The 21,048-nt window shown below is 38.2% G+C and overlaps 5 protein-coding genes across 10 annotated transcripts; 2 read left to right on the forward strand and 3 right to left on the reverse strand.

The window, feature by feature from the left end:
• Positions 1 to 215: 215 nt before the first annotated feature.
• Positions 216 to 2,937, reverse strand: LOC9326940 (N-acetyl-D-glucosamine kinase). 2 transcript variants are annotated; one of them, XM_021011278.1, is made up of 7 exons: positions 2,455 to 2,937; positions 1,891 to 2,038; positions 1,608 to 1,799; positions 1,183 to 1,311; positions 829 to 998; positions 612 to 742; positions 216 to 529 (listed from the first exon to the last, which is right to left on the reverse strand). In XM_021011278.1, exons 1-7 carry the CDS (start codon positions 2,684 to 2,686, stop codon positions 476 to 478), a joined length of 1,056 nt encoding a protein of 351 aa, XP_020866937.1. In that variant the 5' UTR covers positions 2,687 to 2,937; the 3' UTR covers positions 216 to 475. The 2 variants fall into 2 exon arrangements, with proteins under 2 accessions (XP_020866937.1, XP_020866938.1); XM_021011279.1 differs by having other exon boundaries at positions 1,891 to 2,108.
• Positions 2,938 to 4,157: 1,220 nt separating this feature from the next.
• Positions 4,158 to 5,611, reverse strand: LOC9329694 (trimethylguanosine synthase). Of its 2 annotated transcripts, XM_002893587.2 has the most exons (6): positions 5,528 to 5,611; positions 5,196 to 5,430; positions 4,948 to 5,083; positions 4,760 to 4,851; positions 4,499 to 4,622; positions 4,178 to 4,412 (listed from the first exon to the last, which is right to left on the reverse strand). In XM_002893587.2, the coding sequence occupies exons 1-6, from the start codon at positions 5,571 to 5,573 to the stop codon at positions 4,344 to 4,346; spliced, it is 702 nt and encodes a 233-aa protein (XP_002893633.1). In that variant the 5' UTR covers positions 5,574 to 5,611; the 3' UTR covers positions 4,178 to 4,343. The 2 variants fall into 2 exon arrangements, with proteins under 2 accessions (XP_020866939.1, XP_002893633.1); XM_021011280.1 differs by lacking the exon at positions 5,528 to 5,611 and having other exon boundaries at positions 4,158 to 4,412; positions 4,948 to 5,042; positions 5,196 to 5,273.
• A 182-nt stretch (positions 5,612 to 5,793) lies between these two features.
• Positions 5,794 to 9,672, forward strand: LOC9329695 (putative glycerol-3-phosphate transporter 3). Of its 4 annotated transcripts, XM_021011274.1 has the most exons (3): positions 5,794 to 5,930; positions 6,630 to 6,703; positions 7,936 to 9,672. In XM_021011274.1, the coding sequence occupies exon 3, from the start codon at positions 7,968 to 7,970 to the stop codon at positions 9,495 to 9,497; it is 1,530 nt and encodes a 509-aa protein (XP_020866933.1). In that variant the 5' UTR covers positions 5,794 to 5,930; positions 6,630 to 6,703; positions 7,936 to 7,967; the 3' UTR covers positions 9,498 to 9,672. The 4 variants fall into 4 exon arrangements, with proteins under 4 accessions (XP_020866933.1, XP_002890878.1, XP_020866935.1 ...); XM_002890832.2 differs by lacking the exon at positions 5,794 to 5,930 and having other exon boundaries at positions 6,497 to 6,703; XM_021011276.1 differs by lacking the exons at positions 5,794 to 5,930; positions 6,630 to 6,703 and adding an exon at positions 6,993 to 7,439.
• A 3,908-nt stretch (positions 9,673 to 13,580) lies between these two features.
• LOC9326941 (probable receptor-like protein kinase At1g30570) lies at positions 13,581 to 16,835 on the forward strand. Its single transcript, XM_021010410.1, is given in 2 exon segments — positions 13,581 to 14,794; positions 14,796 to 16,835. Coding segments are annotated over 2 exon segments (2,550 nt in total). The 5' UTR covers positions 13,581 to 14,134; the 3' UTR covers positions 16,686 to 16,835.
• Positions 16,836 to 16,949: 114 nt separating this feature from the next.
• LOC9326942 (obg-like ATPase 1) lies at positions 16,950 to 20,834 on the reverse strand. Its single transcript, XM_002893588.2, has 12 exons — positions 20,661 to 20,834; positions 20,140 to 20,307; positions 19,909 to 20,032; positions 19,483 to 19,574; positions 19,217 to 19,315; positions 19,002 to 19,115; positions 18,616 to 18,680; positions 18,340 to 18,456; positions 18,152 to 18,227; positions 17,887 to 17,979; positions 17,506 to 17,556; positions 16,950 to 17,308 (listed from the first exon to the last, which is right to left on the reverse strand). Exons 1-12 carry the CDS (start codon positions 20,745 to 20,747, stop codon positions 17,210 to 17,212), a joined length of 1,185 nt encoding a protein of 394 aa, XP_002893634.1. The 5' UTR covers positions 20,748 to 20,834; the 3' UTR covers positions 16,950 to 17,209.
• Between the last annotated feature and the right edge of the window lie 214 nt (positions 20,835 to 21,048).

Here is a 21,048-nt window from a genome sequence, read left to right on the forward strand (position 1 = left end):
TTTCTTCAGCAGCTTTGCCTGCTTATTATATCATAATATTTCAAAAGAAATATCGAGGAAGTTTGTATATAAACTGTAAAAACAATGTTGAAACTAGAAGCTTCAAAATTTAACTTTCAAGAGTTTGTCTATGCTATTTTGGAGCTCTGAAGCTTGTCCGGAGAGAATTAAGAGGAGAATCGAAGAGACTATCAGTCTTCTGACCAAGTCTCATATGATCAAACAATTTTAATTCACTCAAGTTTCATTACATTTCTGTTGTAAATCCGCATCCTCTGTCAATGTTTTCTCTTCTTGTTGAGTAACCAAAGAGATGATCAATAACAAGAATTGGAATTTGACAACGAGATTCTTATGCACTATTGTACATATGTACCACAACCACAGTAAGAGAAAAAAATTATATCACTATGCATTTCTGAAGATTCAAGAAACATTGATTTCAATAATAAAGCTTTACGTGGCCGATTAATCGTTAACTTGATAAGAAGTTCATGGCCAACAATGCTGCTCCAACAGCTGGCTCTACCTGAAGATACATATAGCAGTATACACTTATTCAGTTGTTGAGGGGGAGAGAGAGATAATAAATGAAAGTTAGATTGCTGAACCTTTGGTATGATTGTTTGAGCCCCGGGAAAGTATCTGTTAATGCGCTTTGAGACTTCTTTTCCAATGTCCCATTTCTGATTAGCGTTTAGGACTCCGCCCACCATTACAACCGGGAAAGAAGCTGTCCCATCTGAAACAAGAAATATCTGACACTATAAGGAACCGGGTGTCGAGAAAAAGAATAAAAAACAGAGTAAGTTGGATATGTAAAATCACCTTTGCCACATAAACCAAGTCTCTGTACAACAGCCTTCACACTTAGAGCTAAATCCTCAGCTGCATCAACCAAGATCTTATCTGAAATTTCATCACCAGCTTCTGCACAAGATACTACTTGAGGAACAAGAGCAGCGATACGTGCCCAAGATGGATCAGCGTAAGTCCACCTACATCCAGAAACATTAGACTAGCATTTTTAAGTGGTGTTGGGGTTTTCGTCCTAAGAGACAGTAAAAAGAAAGGGAGTGCCTCTTTTCATGTCTGATGCGTTTTGAATGCAGTGATGGATACCAAGAAATTTTAGAAAGGCATATGTTTTGAGATCAGTCATTAGTTTGAAAAAGAAGGTACCCGATGAGTTCGTCTGGAGAGGAAAGTCCAAGTGCTTTTAAGATGGTACTTGTAAGTATCGTTTGTGCGCCACGACCATCATGAGCTCTAATCACCGCCGTTAAGGCCTGTGCAGCAATTCCATAGCCACTGTAAATAATCACATCATCATTCACAGGTTAAGGAATCTCCATACATTTTAAACGTATTTCCAACAAATATATGATGACAAAGTCTATAGCTGCAATCATAATTTTGACTCATGCATCTAGGAAGCCTTATACGAGGTAAAATTAAAACTAATAGTCATCTGGCAAGATGGAACTGGAAATATACAAACCTCACTGGATATGAGGATGTGAAAGCAGAGACATTGTGATGTGATTTTTTTTTAGTTAATGGTAGAATTGAAATTGACATAAATCACAACATGGGAAGAAAAATACCTTCCCCAATCACCTAAGATTGGTCCACCACCAGAAGCCCTAGCCTCCTTGCCATCTCCATCAAAGCCATAGGCTATACATCCTGTACCAGCGATTAGAACACAGCCATGGAGCTTTCCCATGGTTCCACTAGCTAAAGCCACTATAGCATCATTCTGAACATATACCTTGACGTGACTAGGGAAGATGTCCCTGCAAATCATTACGAGAAGAGGGTAAAATCGAGATGATTTACACCTGAAACTCCTGTAGTGTGAATAACACTTGACATGACTACTACCACCTTATCCAATTTTCTATCTTTTCCTGGTCTGAGGGATGATTAACACCTGAAACACCTAAGCATACACCGCGAACATCTGATTTATCAGAACCCGATTGTACAAGTGCCTCAGAAATCACTTGCTCTAGTGAATCCCTTGCTGCAGTTTCTGCATACACGATGCACATTGAAAGGTGACTTTAATAGGGTAGAAATATCCAAGTGGTGCCACAGATTTGCTGCAAGCAAAACCAATACCGCACACACAAAATAGATTAATTCCACACAACTAGAACCAAAAATACACACAATACTTATATTCAGCTAAGAACAAATCCATTTTCAATTCCAGAATCAAACAAGGACCAAGATCATCTTAGGCAAATACCACATTGCAGCAGAACTTGGTTAAATTAGATCACACACACACACACTTATATCAATCATTATCAAAGCCAAACATTCATTCAAAGATATCTATAGCCCAGAGCTAAAGTTATCGCAATTCAACGAACTTCAGAAAAGTCCTCCAACGCAACAAGCTAACAAAAAATTCAAAATTGAGGAGAGAAGATGAAAGGGAACCTCCAACGCTGTTGCGATTGGTGCAACCGGCGACGGCACGACCGAGGATCGGAAGAGGCTCCGGGAAACGATCTCCAAACGGGAAAGATGGAACGCAAACGCATACCGTGGAGGTGGCGCCACCGTCAAGGCCTAAGATAACGCCATCTACGAAGCCGTTCTCTTCCGTGGCTTCTCCTCCTCCATCAGCTTCAAGCTTCCGAAGGTTTCCGTTGCTATGTGGATTCCTCATTCACCAATAAACACCAACCCAGATAAGATCAAGGAAAATGGGGAAATGGGTCGTCGAGAGTTGAGACACGCCAGTGAGAAATTAGTGCCCTTTCGATCGGAGATCAAGGTCGAGAATTGTGATTACCTCAAAATTTCAATTTCGTCTAAAGATATATCTCTCTGCCTTGTTGACTTTTTTAGGAAATATATTTTAAAGGGTTTATCAACGACAAAGGATTAACAATTATAGCAAAAATCTTTAATACACGATTTTTCTTTTTATAGGTAAATTTTTAAGAGGAGTAGATTTTTGGATACATTTATCTACAAACTATAGAATTCGGTTAAATGATTTGTAAAAAATATTCACGAAAATTAGTATTCAGATGAAATTTATATACAGTATTCTAATCGTTTTGTCAAAGGAAGAGAAGAGTTGGATCTTGGCAAGAGGGAAAACCTCCAGTAATGGGTAAGCTTGTTTCATGACTACTGCTGTTGAAGATCTAGCCGGCTCTGTGAACCTGCAAATCATAACAGGAGTGCCTGAGTGGTTCTGAATGCTGGTGATCGATTAGATCAAGAGCCCATTATGTAGATTAAATGTTGCATGTGCTAGGACAACTCCTAAGTTCCTAACCAAATCAAATTTCCTACTTCTTACGCTGAGACATGAATGACAAAACACTACAACCGCTAAGAAAGCATATCCCTAGAAACATCCTAGTTCTGTGGCATTGCAAGTCCTTGAGCCAAGTGACTTACACATGGCTTAAAGACTTTTCTTTTCCTATCACTCGGGGTAGCATTCGCACAGCTAATCTTTTTAGAATTTATTTCACCTAAAGTGAACATTGTTCTCTTAGAGTAGATCATCTCCTCCTTAAACATGCAAAGTGCAAATGCAACTCATACCACTCACTCCTGGAATGCAAAAATGCAAATGCAATATGTGCAAGTAAAACTGTGAAAAGAAAAATTATGCTACCTTTTGCTTTTTAGGCTTTTCTATGCAAATAAATATAAACAAGGCAAGATTTAAACTCCACTAGGTGTGATTATGCCAAGATCACCACAAGGCGTAGCCACAAAAAACATCATGACCAAATAAGCAAGTTAAGCGATGGGAAACCCTTTCACATCGGGAAAATGCAAGAGATTAACGACATAGCATGTACAATGGAATCAATGTCATACCTAGCATTTTGATAGCGCTGCAGAACCAGTTTTGGAAGGACCCTTGAGGCTAGAAGTTCATAAGTGAGATATCAAATCCTCTAGGAGAAGTGCTTGAGTTTGAGAAGTGTTGATGACTCTATGCACCCTTACAATTCTCAAAAGGAACCTACCCTTTGCTCCTCCTCTTGCAGAGCCCACAGTTCCTCCTCTACTATAGAGGACTCAACATCCGACTCCTCCTCATCTTGTCATTCATTATCTGGTTAATCGTTTTCTAAGTTTCTATTTTTTAGTCACAAGTAAACTAAAATTAAGGTAGAAGACAATTCAAAATTCGAATGACAGTTTTGTGTCTTTGTTGGAAGTAGAATAAAAAATCTTTTCAAGAAATTAAAAATTGTAAGAACAGATAGTGAATGATAAGAGTCAATTCTCAGTTCCTCTATTGCTTGATGCTAAAAGACAGTTCCCTTGATGCAAGGGTTCCTATTTCTCAACTAAACTGCATTGCAACTAAAATAAGCTGTTACAGCTTTCATTCTTCCTCCAACAAAGTTTTCTTCTATCTGAAATCACAGCATATAAATAAATTGTCAAGTAAAGTTTCCAATAAATTAGCTCTCCTAATATTCTTCTTGACAGTTCGTCTTACCTCAAGAGTTAGCGGAGGCGATGAGAGCCAAGCTAGTTCTTCCACTTGCGCTAAATCAACATTTCGCGGTAGAAACATAATGATGTTAGGCGTAATGGACTGAGCAATCTGAAACAATGAGTACCTACACAAAAACAAAACCTCATTACAAGATCTAAACTGGTGAGTGGTGAGTATTTCCATAAGTATATTGAACACAAAATCAACATCAATAGGTAAAGTGGTGGTGAAAGCATATCCAACTTGTAACTCTCATGTTACCCGTCTCTTGGTTGAAGCATGTCCAACTTGTAACTCTCAACATCTCTATACATCGGTCCTCCCCATGGTGGTGAAAGAAACACTACATCTCCCTAGTACATCACCGCAACAACAACAAAAGGGTCAAAAGAAATGTTTACACTTGCAGATATATATATAAAACTGATAGAGAGAAGAAGAAGATTTACTTTAAGAGATGGAGCTAACTGGATGAAATCACCAATGACAAAATCAACACGATTAGCAACTCCATAAACCATTGCATTGTTCATCGCCAATTCAACTTTCACCGGATCAATGTCAATAGCAACAACAGAAGAACATCTTTATATATATATATAAAAAAAAAGACTGCTTTAGAAAACATCTCACACCCATTAAAATCACTCACACTTGTTGATTTTGAGAGAGAGAGAGAGAAAAAGAAAAGGTTTACACTTTAGCAAATTGAATAGTGTTACCACCAACGCCTGAGAAACAATCAATGACCACTTTACCACGACATCTCTGAGCTTGTTTGATTGCGATTACTTCAGGAGTCACAGAGTACCATCCTTCTTCATCCAATTCGATACCTTGGTCATATCTTGAGAAGAGATGGTATCGTTGAATCCAGTATTTAGTGATCTTATGACTCGAACCATTTTCTTTCTTTATCGTTGATTTTATTCCTGTAGAAAAGTTGCAGAGGAATTTTCATCAGAAAAGGTTTTAGAAAGTTCAAAAATTGGAGAAATTCATAGAGATTTTGGGCAGCGTCTATTTTACCTTTCTTCAAGCGCGATCGTTTCTTGAGCTTCATCGATCTCGTCATGGTGTGTGACTCGTGAGTCAAAAGAGTCAACTCGTGTATTTCCGTTTCGGTTTTATTTGGTTGGATTCACAACTCGATTCTTGACCGGTTTGTACTAAACCGGTCCGACTGAAAGAAATAGATCAGTGAGGAATATCGTCGAACACTTGTGCTGCTATTTCCTTCCTAAACCCAAATCTCTTCCTTTTCAAATTCATCAAGAGAAGACTTGATGATCCATGGATCATTATTCACTACTCAACAAAAAACGTGATCAAGAGTTAGAGTGGAGAAATCAAATCCTTCATTATGTTTTCCAACAAGAAGGGAAACCAAACACCAAAGGAACTAAAGTACCAGAATGTTCAAGTTTTTCAGGTAAATGTACATTTGTGGACTCCTTCTCATTACCAAGTTCAGTGAGGAAATTTTATGTTGTTTTTCATGTATATCTGTGGTGCTTAGTGGGTTTTTTGGAAGTACTCTTTTTTTTTTTTTTTCTTTTTTTATGTTTATTCTCCTTAGATTGATTTATGTTGTTGAATTGACTACCCTTGGAGAGAGTGCAAATCCTTTAGGTTTTACTTGTAGGTTATATAGTTAAGAAGACATTGCCATCTTGTATGTAGAAGAATATTGCAACTTTTGCCTTGTTACTTGTGGATTTTGTGATCACATTGATCTATTTTTTTTTACATGAAAATGGAACCCTCTTGAAAGATATGAGTAGGTCAGTAGGTGACCCCTCACCTCATGATTCTTTCCAATGTTACTGGTCCTCATTATTTTGACTTTCGCTTTGGTTTTTCACATCTCTCCACTCTTCTAACATAGAACATGCTCGTCTCAAAAAATCTTGAGAAAAAGAAGATTTTACTAGGTTTTGGTAGCCATTTTGTGTCGTATACTCTCCCATAATCCCTATGTATGTGTTTTAAACTCATTTGTCAATTTCTTGCAACAACCTGTCCACTTTTATATGTGATAATTAGTGTTTGATGTGTAATCCGCACCGCGAAGGAGATAGTTTTGGCTGAGATTCTCTTGTTTTAAACAAGAATTGTTACATTTTTTCAGGGTATACTGCTTGGTGCACTTGTGGCATCGTACGTCATGTCATTGCGTATCTTATATCCTCACTACTCAACGAGGTACTCTTCTCTATTGGTGCATCTCTAAAGACCACTTGCCATTCTGAAGTCACTTAGTTTTTATTGCATTGCTTTGTTTATTTCTTTTTTGGTATAGTTTATATATATGTTCTCTCGATTCGTTAGTTCTCAACGATTAAATTATGTAAAGCAACTGTTAAACATACTGCCTAGTGAGATATGTATAGAACTGAAACCATTATGTGTGATAATTTCATTTGAGTCTATATTAGTAAATGTTTTATCTTTAAAGCATCATGATAATCACTGTCGTAGTGTGATTTATTCTTGAAGATGATTTTGTGTGTCTTTGAATTCATGATAGTGTTTTTGATGAATTTAAATTGTGTTACCTGAAAAAAAAAAAAAAAAAAAAGTTTTTCTGGTTTCTTGTGAGGTGTGTTAGTCTAATGATATAATATATACGGTTGCTTGCATAATCTTTGGTATGGTCAACATAGCAATCCCGTAACAGCAAAAGGCAGCTCACGTGACGTGATTAGATAGATACACAGCATGAGATATATGCTAATATCAGAAAAGTCAAATACATTAATATTTCCATGTTTGAATCATTATAAAGACTGAGTTTGGTAATCTTTACTCACAAGAAAACTAAATTATAAGATAAAAAAAGTTGCAGGATAGATTCAAAGATTATATAATTAAGAGCATCTCTTCTATATATCTGTGGTTCATTTGCCTCCTTTATTCGAGTAAACATATAAGCTTTTAGGTATATTCCCCTTGTACTAACGGATATTAGTTGTCTCTAGTTTTTTTTTTTGTCCTCAGATGAATCTGAATTCTTGATTTGTATGTTCTGTACATGTTGTGAAGTTTAAACTAGAAAAAGTGGGAGGATAGTAACTTGAAGCATATGAGAAAAAAGTCAAAACAATTTAAAAGTACAGCAAGGAGCTAGAGATTAAGTAATTTAAGTTAGTTAGTCTCACGTTCTTTAACTATTAAGTAGTGCCTTTTTCCTTCCAAAGTTTTTCCAAGCATTAAGTTGCAGAAAAAAACAGAGGGAAGGGGGAGAAGTAGAGATCTTTTCCTCCTCTCTTCAAATTTCAAAGGTCATTCAAATTCTGTGTTGAATCTATAATTTTAAAAACAATTTTGTTTTTGCTGTTTGTAAGAGATGAGGAAGAGACAATTTTCTTGAATTGTCCAGAGTGATTCTAGTTGGTTTTGTCTTTTGATTTTATGTTGTCTTGATCATTATTCAGGTATTTTGGTCACGTGAGAAGAAGCTAAAGACATGGCGTCGTGGACTTCATCTGAATTCCTCTATGAAGAAGTAAAACCACCAGGTATTCATTTCCTAGAACGTTTCAAGCGTTCAGGCAAACTCTCTTTCAAGCAATATCAAGCAATGGTCTTTGTCTTGACCTTCATCGCTTATATTGCCTTCCACGCAACCCGAAAGCCGAACAGTATTGTCAAAGGAACGCTCTCTGAACAACCAACCGGACATTTCAAGGGGGCAGGTAAAGGTGGATGGGCTCCTTTCGATGGTCCTGATGGAACAGCTTTGCTTGGACAAATCGATTTGGCTTTCCTCTCTGTTTATGCGGTTGGAATGTTTGTGGCTGGTCATTTGGGTGATCGTCTGGACCTCAGGACGTTTCTAACTATAGGTATGATCGGGACAGGAGTGTGTACCGCTCTATTTGGAGTCGCTTTCTGGGCAAATATCCATGCTTTCTACTATTTCCTTGCGATTCAGACATTGGCAGGTTGGTTTCAGTCTATTGGATGGCCTTGCGTGGTGGCGGTTTTGGGGAACTGGTTTGATAAGAAGAGGAGAGGAGTAATTATGGGTATTTGGAGTGCTCATACATCAATAGGGAATATCATTGGGACTTTAATAGCGACCGGCCTTTTAAAATTCGGTTGGGGATGGTCTTTTGTTGGTCCCGCTTTGCTCATTACGTTTCTTGGCATTGTGATTTACCTATTCTTGCCTGTGAATCCAGTTGCTGTTGAATCTGAGAGAGATGGAACTGAAGTTGATTCCACAATGAGACTCGGTGACACCATTACAGAGAGTTTCTTAAGCTCTAGGACGAGTACTGGATTCGATAGAAGAGCCGTCGGGTTCTTAGCCGCATGGAAAATCCCCGGTGTTGCTCCTTTCGCCTTTTGTCTCTTCTTCACCAAATTGGTCTCTTACACTTTCCTCTATTGGCTTCCTTTCTATGTAAGCCAGACTGAGATAGGAGGAGAGCATTTGTCACAAGAGACATCGGGAAACTTATCGACACTCTTCGATGTTGGAGGCGTTGTTGGAGGAATCTTAGCCGGATATTTCTCTGATCAGCTCGACGGGAGAGCAATTACAGCCGGAGGATTCATCTACTTAACAATCCCAGCTCTGTTCCTCTACAGAATCTACGGTCATGTCTCAATGACAATCAATATCATCCTCATGTTCATAGCTGGATTGTTTGTTAATGGACCTTACGCTCTCATCACAACTGCGGTTGCAGCTGATCTCGGTACTCACAAGTCGCTTAAAGGCAATGCAAGGGCTTTGGCTACAGTGACTGCTATTATAGATGGAACAGGATCAGTTGGTGCAGCTATTGGACCTGTTCTTACAGGTTATATCGCTGCGATTAGCTGGGATGCTGTGTTTTACATGTTGATGACTGCGGCTTTGATCTCTGGATTGTTGCTCACTACGCTTATTATAGAAGAAGTGAAAACTTTGTTGTATGGATCATCTGAAGAAGATGAAGTCGCTGCTGCTTCTACATCAAGACCTCCCATTGATGTCCTCATATGATGATATATCATGACTTTGATATATATATTTTTTTGTTTCTTTTGTTTGTCAATCTGACTTGTATTCTCTTACATGACTTTGTTCCTTTGTCATTGTATTATCTTTTGTAAGGTTTGAATTAAAACAACATCCCTCTTGGTTTAAATGTGTCCTGAATTTCGTATGGATTGATCTTTATGAAAACGATGAAGATCTCCAAACCAAACATAAGAACCAATTGCGATACATTATGGAATGCATTGCATGCAAAGAAGAATGTTTACCCAAAAAATAAAAACAAACATCTTTTCTAACTTCAAAACTTGTTGGAGTGATTTTGGTTTTAGAACTTCTCTGCTTCTTCTTCCGAACCCAAAACATTCTGAGTCAGATAAAGCCGAGCTGCATTGTAGACACTTTGTTCACACATCAACTTCTATGCCTAAACTGACATGACAAATTAAAATCATAGCGTATATCAAATAGTCATGTAATATTAAACTTTACAACCACAATCTCAAAATGGCCTACAATCATAAATGGGCTTTATTCCAAACCCATTCTGTACTGTGTTCGAGAACCAAAAAGATATGAAAATCCAATCTCTCTCAAGGACTCTGGTTTTTGTTCATTTATTTTTCATCTCTCTTTAATCCAACCCTATTACAAATTTTAGACCTTTGAGAGTAATTTATAACTTCATATTAGGAACAAAAATTTATTTGTAAACTAAATGTGATCTCAATAATAAACACAACAAATGTTCATGCAATATCATCTGAGTTTATATGGTTTGCAAACCAATTAATTTAATTATATATTAGACGTTAGATGATAAAGATAATTCCTACATTGCTATATGAGCAGTTAAAAATTTTGTGTGTTAGAAAAAATAATGGGAAATAAATGAGGGACAAGCATATGAAATGTAATAAAATAAAATAAAACGATTGGTGATTTGATTGTATGAATATGAAATGTGAACAAATGTTTTTTTCCTTACTACTACGACTAGTGTACTTCTAGTTCTAGGGGAAGGTACGGACCAGACGATAACGAAAAGACAAAAAGGACCTTAACATGTCTAGACGCAAGCGTAGGTTGACGAAAGGGTAAAATAGGAATTTGGAGTAGAGGGGTATTAATGAATGCTGATGATCAACCGGACAGATGCATGTGACCCACTTCCCTATAATTGCCACCGCTCTTATCTTTTGTCTCTTTCTCTTCTTTCATCCTTTTTTTTTTCTTTACTAACTTTGCCAAATGTTAGTATTAATTTAAATAAAAATAAACCGGTAGTTTTTAATTTAGCAATTAAAAAGGCATAATTATAATTATTAATAATCATTACACTACATGAGTGCTCTTTTGTTTTTGTTGCCATCACATGTGTTAAAGATAAAACTCAAACTATCCACACAAATTCCATTCAATATACTTGGACTAACGTTCGCTATAAATGCGAGCCAAATTCCAAAGAGATAAAGATCTTACAAGAGAAAAGATCTCGATCAACAATGGTGAGTCTCCAGAGAATTACAGAGGAAAAGGACTTATAGAGAAATTGAGAAAAATGAATTCGATATCCTCTTCTGAATCTTCCATCGTTGTTTTGTTCCCAGCGAAGTCAACGGTCAACACTTCTAATTTGAGATCAACCAATCATTTCTTTCCATGTCATTTCTCCTTAATCCACCAATCATCTTCACTCAAACCTCCACGTCATTTCTCCTTAATCCACCAATCATCTTCACTCAAACCTCCACGTCACCCTTTATTCAACGCTTCTCTTTTCCTGTAACAAATCTCCCCTGTTGAGAGAACCTTGTCCTCAAGGTTCAAATGTTGGAAACTTCTTGAGCAGATCAAATAGGTACTCCCAAGTAGCTTCCTCTACAGGCAGATCGAATAGGTACTCCCATGCTGATTTGAATTGCTAAGCTTGAAACACAACTGTTGCTACCAAACAATTGCATATATGCGTGCATCGTCATGGTCAACCTCTGAAATGTTCTTCTATAGAAGGATTTTGCTGCAACCGATCATACATAAACTCCCAAGTAGCCTCATCTTCATCCATGTTTGACCCCTTAATCAGAACCACAACTTCAGCTTAAAAGAGAAATTTCTGAAAATTGAACCTCCAGGATCCCATATTCGATTGTTAAAACTCTGCAAATATCGAGCCTTCCAACGATGCCACACATGGTAACTTGCATATCCAAAGTGTGTCCGAGTACACCAAGTTGATGCGGCAACTAGTAGAAAATAAAGGCCGGGATCTCTTTGTATTGTCACCCTACTTGTAAGATGAAACCACTCTTCCCATACAGCCCTGCCTTTGCATTGTTTCTGATTTTTGTATTTAAACATCCAAGATTTTGACGCCTTCTTTTTCTTCATGTTTTGGCTGTCTTGCTGCAGAGACATTTTATCTAACCATTGAATTGCATAACTTTTATTTGTGATTGTTGGCAATTCCCTAAACTTCTCAGCAGTTCCTGCAACTCCAGTGATGTTTATGAGAAAGAATGGCAACATCATCTTGGTGTGAATCAACTCCAGTTTCGTTTGCAGAACAACGTGAGGCAAATCATCTACACAATCTTTCAGTTCTAGCTGCTGGATCAATTCTGCATCACTGGCTAAACAATAATTTCCTTTCGACAACAACAGATCACTAGATTCCAGACTAGGTTCCATAACTGAATCTGTGGGATGAATATCGTCTTGTTCTTGACTCAATTGATTCTGTTCAATCCAAGAATCTGTTTCACTATCGTCCATGTTGAATCCAAACACTTTCCCATTATCCAAAAATTGTTCATCATCACAAGACTTAGCAGCCTCAATTTCTACCAAATCATTCTTCACCTTCTCAACCGCATTCATTACCAAGTCTGAATCACTAGGGAATCGATCTTCATCATAAGCTGTTTCACCAGTCTCTAACTTACAGCCAATTGCATGGGACTGCCACATATCACTAGATATCTCAACCTCAATATCTTCTAATTCCATAGCATTAGAGAGATGATCTTCACTATCAATCATGAGAATACCTGAGTTCTTGTGTTGTAGGTAATGATAGGGAGTTTCTGGCTCTTCGCAAAACGCACATAACCCCTTCAACCTTCTCTCGTCAATCTCTTCACACGAGACTCTCCGCCGAAGCTTGTATCTGCGATTAGAAAACGGTGATGAAGCGTTAGGTGCATCTGGAGTTACGTTGACCACATAGTTTGGTTTAGGCTCAGGACGATTGAGATCTGGTGACTCTGAAAGTTGCGGCGAGGCTGGATGAGCGCCAACTTGCATATTCTCCTCTACATTGCTCCTTGATCGCAACAACAAGAGCAAAGCACCAATTCGTTTGTCGATCTTCTCATCGTCGTTCGCGATTGTTTCTTTCAATTTGTCTATTCCCGATCCTAAGATTTCGTCGACTTCATGAACCATAGCTTCTGGAACCGTTTCTGCCATGGATGCCAAGGATTCGAATAGCTTTGATACCTTTGTTAAAGATAAAACTCAAACGATCCACACAAACTCCATTCAATATACTTGGACTAACGTTCGTTACAAACACGAGCCAAATTCCAAAGAGATAAAGATCTTACAAGAGAAAAGATCTCGATCAACAATGGTGAGTCTCCAGAGAATTACAGAGGAAAAGGACTTATAGAGAAATTGAGAAAAATGAATTCGATATCCTCTTCTGAATCTTCCATCGTTGTTTTGTTCCCAGCGAAGTCAACGGTCAACACTTCTAATTTGAGATCAACCAATCATTTCTTTCCATGTCATTTCTCCTTAATCCACCAATCATCTTCACTCAAACCTCCACGTCACTCTTTATTCAACGCTTCACTTTTCCTGTAACAACATGAGTGTAATCAATTTCAAGTGACAAGAAAAGAGAGGAATGGCGCTGCGGTTGTTCTTCGTACTTGACTTATATTTGGTGAAGAGAACAAACAAACAATCAGCAAACACAGATTTAATTTTGATGATTTAAAAAAGAAATTACTTGTTGTTATAATAAATATATATAAAAAAAAAAAAAAAAAAAAAAAATCAAGGAAAGGTTTTATTCTTTCTCTTACTTTTCCAATCTGTGCCAACAAAACAAGCCATGTTCATAAATTTCTTTGTCCAGATAACGCTATCAGCTTTTCTGTTTTCTTTCTCCCTCTAACAAAATTTGCCTCTTTTGTTTAAACCCAGATCTTTCTTCTTCTTGTTTTTTTTTCTCATTTTCTCCGTTTCATTCATTCTCCATTTTGAAAGAATCTTACTTTCTTCTTTGTACTTCTTCTGGACTCTTCTGGGTCTTCTTGTTTCAGATCTACTAGCTAAAAGGAGCACAAAGGTGGTTGGGTTTTTTGGTTTGTTTTCTTAACTTTGCATTGCCTTCTTGAAAAGAAAAGCTCTGCTTGTGAGAGAAAAAAAGTAACTTCTGTCTTGAGACTCGTTTTTGAGCCTTTCTTCTTCTTGCTGCTTCTCTGAAATTGTCTGGTGGAGGCTAATGTACAAAGAAGATTAGAAAACGTTTGGGATATTTCTGTTTCTCTGTAGTAGAACACTGTCTCTCTTTGTGAGATTCAGTTGCAGTGATCGATTTACTGGTTGATTTTAGGATTCTGTGAGTGCCTATGTCGAAGCTGAGGAAAAAGTTTCTGGAACTTCTTCTATGTGTGTTGATTTTGTTTACTTATGTTATTGGCTATGGAGAATCTCAGTCCAAGAGTTTTCTTATAGATTGTGGCTCAAATACTACAACCGAAGTAGATGGAAGAACATGGGTTGGGGATTTATCTCCCAACAAGAGTGTGACCTTGCAAGGATTTGATGCCATTACTGCTTCGACATCGAAAGGAGGTTCGGTTTTTGGTGAGATATATAAGACTGCTCGTGTTTTCGAGGCTGTGTTGAACTATACATTTGAAGGTATAACTCAAGGGAATTACTTTGTTAGGCTCCATTTCAGCCCTTTCCCCATTGAAAACCACAATGTGAATGAGTCTTCTTTCAGCGTCTTTGCTGATGGTCTGAGACTGATGCTTGACATCAACATCGCGGGAGAAATCGCGCATAAAAATCTCATCTTGGAAAGCACTGGACACAATGCTACTGCCTCTTCTTTGGTTAAAGAGTTTCTGTTACCTATGGGACCAGGAAAACTGGTTTTAAGTTTCATGCCAGAGAAAGGGTCTTTCGGGTTTGTCAATGCTATTGAGATACTTCTTGTTGATGATAAGCTTTTCAAGGAATCAGTTACTAAAGTTGGTGGAAGTGAAGTGGAGCTTGGTTTGGGGCAGACGCGGGATCGAAACTATGTATAGGCTAAACGTTGGTGGTCCCAAGCTAGGTCCAAGCCAAGATCTTAAGCTTTATAGAACATGGGAAACAGATTTAAGCTACATGGTGATTGAGAACGCCGGTGTAGAAGTCAAGAACAGCTCAAATATCACATATGCTATGGCTGATGATTCCCCTGTGGCTCCTCTTCTTGTTTATGAAACTGCTAGGATGATGTCAAACACTGAAGTCTTGGAGAAACGGTTCAACATTTCTTGGAAATTTGAAGTGGATCCTAATTTCGACTACTTGGTCAGGCTTCATTTCTGTGAGCTTCTTGTTGATAAGCAAAACCAGAGGATATTCAGGATATACATAAACAACCAGACGGCTGCTGGTAATTTCGATATATTTGCTCATGCGGGCGGGAAGAACAAAGGTATTTATCAAGATTACTTTGATCCGGTCTCCTCTAAGAACGACGTTCTCTGGATTCAACTCGGACCTGACTCATCTGTCGGTGCTTCTGGAGATGCTCTTCTGAGTGGTCTTGAGATTTTCAAGCTCAGCAAAAATGGGAATCTTGCTCATCTCATCAGGTTTGATTCCACTGGTCACTCGGTAGATGACTCGAAGATGCGGATTATTTGGATCAGTGTTGGTGCTGGTATAGCAACTATCATTTTTTTCGTGTTCTTGGGAATCTTGGTAGTATGTTTATGCAAGAAAAGGCGAAATAAATCAAATGAGTCCAAAAACAATCCTCCCGGGTGGCGTCCTTTGTTCTTGCATGTCAATAACAGTACTGCAAACGCCAAAGCAACAGGAGGCTCGCTGAGACTGAACACTCTTGCGGCATCTACAATGGGTAGGAAGTTTACACTAGCCGAGATTCGTGCAGCCACCAAGAACTTTGATGATGGTTTAGCTATTGGAGTTGGAGGGTTCGGTAAGGTCTACAGAGGAGAGCTTGAAGATGGAACCCTCATAGCTATAAAACGAGCCACCCCACATTCTCAGCAAGGACTTGCTGAATTTGAAACCGAAATCGTGATGCTTTCAAGACTTAGGCATAGGCATCTTGTGTCTTTGATCGGGTTCTGCGATGAGCACAATGAGATGATCTTGGTTTATGAGTACATGGCAAATGGAACTCTGAGGAGTCATCTATTTGGAAGCAACCTTCCTCCGTTATCATGGAAGCAACGGCTTGAAGCTTGTATAGGCTCTGCGCGAGGATTGCATTACCTTCACACAGGCTCTGAGAGAGGAATCATTCACAGAGATGTCAAAACAACAAACATACTACTAGACGAGAACTTTGTAGCAAAGATGTCTGATTTTGGGCTGTCCAAAGCTGGACCGTCCATGGACCATACTCATGTCAGTACAGCTGTGAAAGGAAGTTTCGGGTATCTTGATCCTGAATACTTTAGAAGGCAACAGTTAACAGAGAAGTCAGATGTTTACTCTTTTGGTGTTGTGTTGTTCGAAGCTGTTTGTGCTCGAGCTGTTATAAACCCGACTTTGCCTAAAGACCAGATCAACCTTGCGGAATGGGCTTTAAGCTGGCAAAAACAGAGATCTCTCGAGTCTATCATCGACCCAAATCTGAGGGGAAACTACAGTCCTGAATCGTTGGAGAAGTATGGGGAGATAGCAGAGAAGTGCTTAGCGGATGAAGGGAAGAACAGGCCAATGATGGGAGAAGTTTTATGGAGCTTGGAGTATGTTTTGCAGCTTCATGAAGCTTGGCTGCGCAAACAGAATGGAGAAAACTCGTTTTCGAGTAGCCAAGCGGTAGAAGAAGCGCCAGAGAGCTATACTCTTCAAGGTTGTTCCAATCAAGATTCCTCAGAAACTGAGAAGAGCCAAACAGGATCAGCTCTTCACAACTTGGCCTAGAGGAAGCAATTGGATTGACCAGCGCCAAAATAATTCTTTTGTTCTTTTGTTATAATTATTGATTGTGATCTATCCAGAAGCTCTTACAGAGCTTGTAATATACAGTGCAAATATAATTTCTTAGAAGTATTCGATTTATCTTTCTTTACATTTGTTGCCTTCGCTAATACGTGCACCAGAAGTTGTTTGCTTAGGGTTTCTTGAACTCATTCCACTTGCATCAGAAGAAACTTAGTTCCCAATTTTAAAAATTCTCACTCACAATCACTTGAAGTTCTATCCAAATAGAGAAAAGCTTATTGAAAAGAGTTCTAAAAGATACAGCAGGCTTAATGCTCTGTCTCAAGGCAAAGACATGTCTTAGCTAACTGCATAAAGTAAAGAGTTACAAATACTTGTGTTTGGTAAAGCCACTCAAAAACTGCAACTTTCAAAAACGGAAAATACAGTTTGGTTCCTTTCTCGGAAATGGATAAAGCTTTAAGATCCAGAGAGGACACCGCGGATAGGTAGACAGATGGATCTCATTTCTTCCCACCACCGGAAACATTGAACTTGAAGAAAATGATATCTCCATCCTGAACAACATATGTCTTCCCCTCCTGTCTGTATTTTCCTGCGGCCTGCATTATTTGAAGGGATTACAAATTAGACCAAGTGTCAACGCCATGAACAATATAAATTTAACCATGCTATCTTTAATGAGGATATCTTGCACGATGGAGAGCTTCCTTAACATTTTCATGTCTGTTTTTAGAGGCTACTTACTCCACAGAAACCTTAAGAGATGGGAGTAGGAGAAGGAGTTATAGACAAGTACCTTGACTGCAGGTTCATTGCCAAGTTCCTTGAGATCCTCAAATTTCATGACCTGTGACATCACCAACATTGGAATAAATCACCTCGAATTTCAAAAGAGAAAAATCAGGTTAAATATTGATTTCTTTGTGAAACTGATGAATATGAGAATATGCAAGCATTATTTACAGGACTGCATAGATACTAGGAAAATCAACACCAAGATGAATATGAGAATACGCAAGCATTATTTATGTCGGTGAAAACATAAGAAGATTATATAAACTCTTTAACAGAACAAATCATCAAAACCTGGGGGCAAAAGGCTTTGCGCAGTAAATTTTAGGGTAGGAATAAACTAGTGAATTGACCAAGATTCAAGAGAAATGAGAAAAAGGCAAACCTCAGCACAAATAAATCCTCTCTCGAAATCAGTATGAATGGCCCCTGCAGCTTGAGGAGCCTTTGACTGCCGTCGTATTTGCCAGCACTTCACCTGCAAATCAAAATATCATTGATGGATTTATTTTATAAACCATCAAATTCCAGCAAAAATGCACTACTTGACACTTTACACTGACCATATACACTACTAAATAGTAGAGGAATAGAGACTAGAGCGTGTGGTGAAGCCAAGTAAATTACTAGTAAAGTGGGATTGTGAATACCTCATCAGGCCCTGCTGTAAAGAAATATATGAGGTTAATCGCTGAAAATCCAGTTTTGATGATCCTCGGAAGAGCACTGTCAAAGCAGCAATGGCCATAAGATTCAAATTAACAGATTCATAAAGAAAATCATCTTCAGGAGCAACACTTCATTTGCTAGAACGCTATGCCGTTCTTTTATTCCTAACCTTTGCAGTTTGTTCTCCTCACAATACTTTGCTGCTTCATCTGGGGCCATATCAGCAAGACTCCTTTCAAACACACCACTGAAGGGAATCATAGTATCACCACCGTGTTCTTGAACCCTACGTAGAGATGAAACAGATAGTTTAAGTTTAGGAGAAGTATAATCAGGTAAGTAAATGCGTCAGCACATAGCCGTAGACGAAACTTTTGCAGCAACCGAGGGGCAAAATGTTTTACTTATTATTCAGCATAGTTTGTGAAGGGATATATATTAGTACCAGGCATGAATCTTTGGCAAGAACTTGTTTTTCTTCCTCTGATAGTCTCTCTCATTCATGTTAATCTGTCATTTAAATTTCAGAGTAATCAGTGATCACAAAAAGTCCAACCAACATGCCTTAATAGTTCTTACACTGAGATGAAACATATAGTTGAAACAAACATGAAAAGCATAGAGATCAGAAAAGGCTAAGGAACACATCATGGTTAAATTTGGGAGCAAATAGTGTCACAAAAATATACAGTATGCCTCTATATTTTGTAAAATGACCCGAAATTTTTTGATGGAACAAAACTGTCAGACTATTAATATCAAAGAAGCAAAAGCATTTATCTTGATAGAAACAATGGTTACAAAAAGAGATGAACATTCAAGACTACTCACCAAGTAAACAACGGGCTTTGCAGAAAGCAATTGGAAAGTGTTCAAAATCTCGATATCAGCTGTTTTCCAGTCCCCAAAACGGACATCCTTTCCATCTTCTAGCCAAGCTTTTACCTATACCAGAGAGGTACAATCATTTTTTCGGCCAATTAAAAATAAATGACCAATTACATTCACTGAACAAGACTGCATGCTTGTCGATTTCATAAGCATACCTTTTGCAAGAGCTCAAGTTCTATTTTTAGCTGCTTGTCATTGCTCCTCTTCATGCTCTTCTCGACATCATCAATCTTCTTTCCAACGAATTCAATATCCTAAAGTTCCAGGAAAGAATTCAGTATGAAACCAAAACAACAATGGATGAAATGAATAACAAGATCCAACTAATACAAACAACAGACTACTGTATTTAATATACACAGAAAGGATTTCATGAGTTCGGAGTTATAGCAGTCAATATCGGTTTAGATATTTGATTCACCTTTAGCCGCAACTCTTCAGTAATGGTCTCCAAATCTCTAACAGGATCCACGACATCATCAACATGGATAATATCAGCATCTTCGAAAGCACCTGCATATGTTCAATCGAAAAGTCACTAACCCGAATATAACTGGCATGATACCTTATTATAAACAACTACTAAAAAATATCTCCGTTGTTCAATAACAGATATACAGAAGATGCATTCGAGGAGAAAACATAAAATAATTATCGCAATGGTCATATAGGCAGCAAATGAGAAGAAAAAAATACAACGGTAGTCTCTCATTGAAAAGCCTACTAGGAATTCAATCCAGTACAAGTCGCATGTACAGTCCAATTTATTCATCAAATCACCATTTCAACCACGTATCACACTAAAAATAAGCTGGCACTAGGAGAAGGGGAGAAGGAAGAACCATACGTAAAACATGGAAAATTCCATCAACTGCACGAATATGAGACAAGAAGTTGTTTCCAAGACCCTGTCCTTCATGAGCTCCTCTAACAAGCCCAGCAATGTCATGAATTTCCAAGAAAGCTGGAATCTGAGACACCACAATAGACAGAAGTCAGCCTCCTCATTCATGGAGTAATTCAGATAGTAGTAATCTCCTCTATAACAGCAAGTCATGAAATAAAGTTACAAACTTACCTCACTCTTAGGCTTGTAAGTTTGGCAAAGCCAATCGAACCTCTCATCGGGGATATTCACACGTGCCTCATTAGGCTCAATGGTACAAAAGGGAAAATTCTCAGCTGGAATAGAAAGCTTTGTAAGAGTGTTGAAAAGAGTAGATTTTCCAACATTTGGTAACCCAACCTGCGATGCCACAAACAAAGCCCATGATGAATACTTCTCTACATCATCACATCAACCATGAATTCTACAATCAACCTTAATCACGGTATCAAAGAAGCAGTTTCTAAAACATGTATTAACCATCTAAAAGAGCACAGTGACACACAATTTCATCATGCATCACTAATGACCATTTCCTCTGTATGAGTTAATAGATCTCCTCCGGAAAAACTAATAAAAACACACACTTTTATCGATGAAAGTATTGCGATGAACAAATCTTCCATTCACCATTCGAAATGAATCAACTTGGATACTAATTTTCTTTTTTTTTCCGAAAAAAGCAAGATAAGAGAGATGAAGAGAAGAATTACAATTCCGATCTTGAGGTGAGAAGAGAAACGGCCAAGAATAGGCCTCTCTACGGGACCTGCATCTTTAGCTTTGGCTTTCGGAGGCATCTTTCTCAAAGTGTCGAGCTTGAAAGTGAAGCGAAGCAGAAATTCTAGGGTTTTTGCTGATTAACAAAAGCTAGCAGAAGAAGCTACACAAGACGCCGACGCTGAGGTTAAAGAGGAGAGATTGGGTCACCTGGTTTACTGACCGGTTTAAATCGGAGGGTCATTTCCCGGTTTACCTTGAACCATTTGCGGTACATTTACCAAAATAAAGAGCTATGTATTACCAATTGTGGACAAAGTAAACCAAAATTGAACACTAAACCGAGAGATCAAAGAGAAAAATCATTCAGCAACTCAACTT

This window comes from Arabidopsis lyrata (genome assembly GCF_000004255.2).
Source record: "Arabidopsis lyrata subsp. lyrata unplaced genomic scaffold ARALYscaffold_1, whole genome shotgun sequence".
In the NCBI taxonomy this organism is placed as follows: Eukaryota; Viridiplantae; Streptophyta; class Magnoliopsida; order Brassicales; family Brassicaceae; genus Arabidopsis; species Arabidopsis lyrata.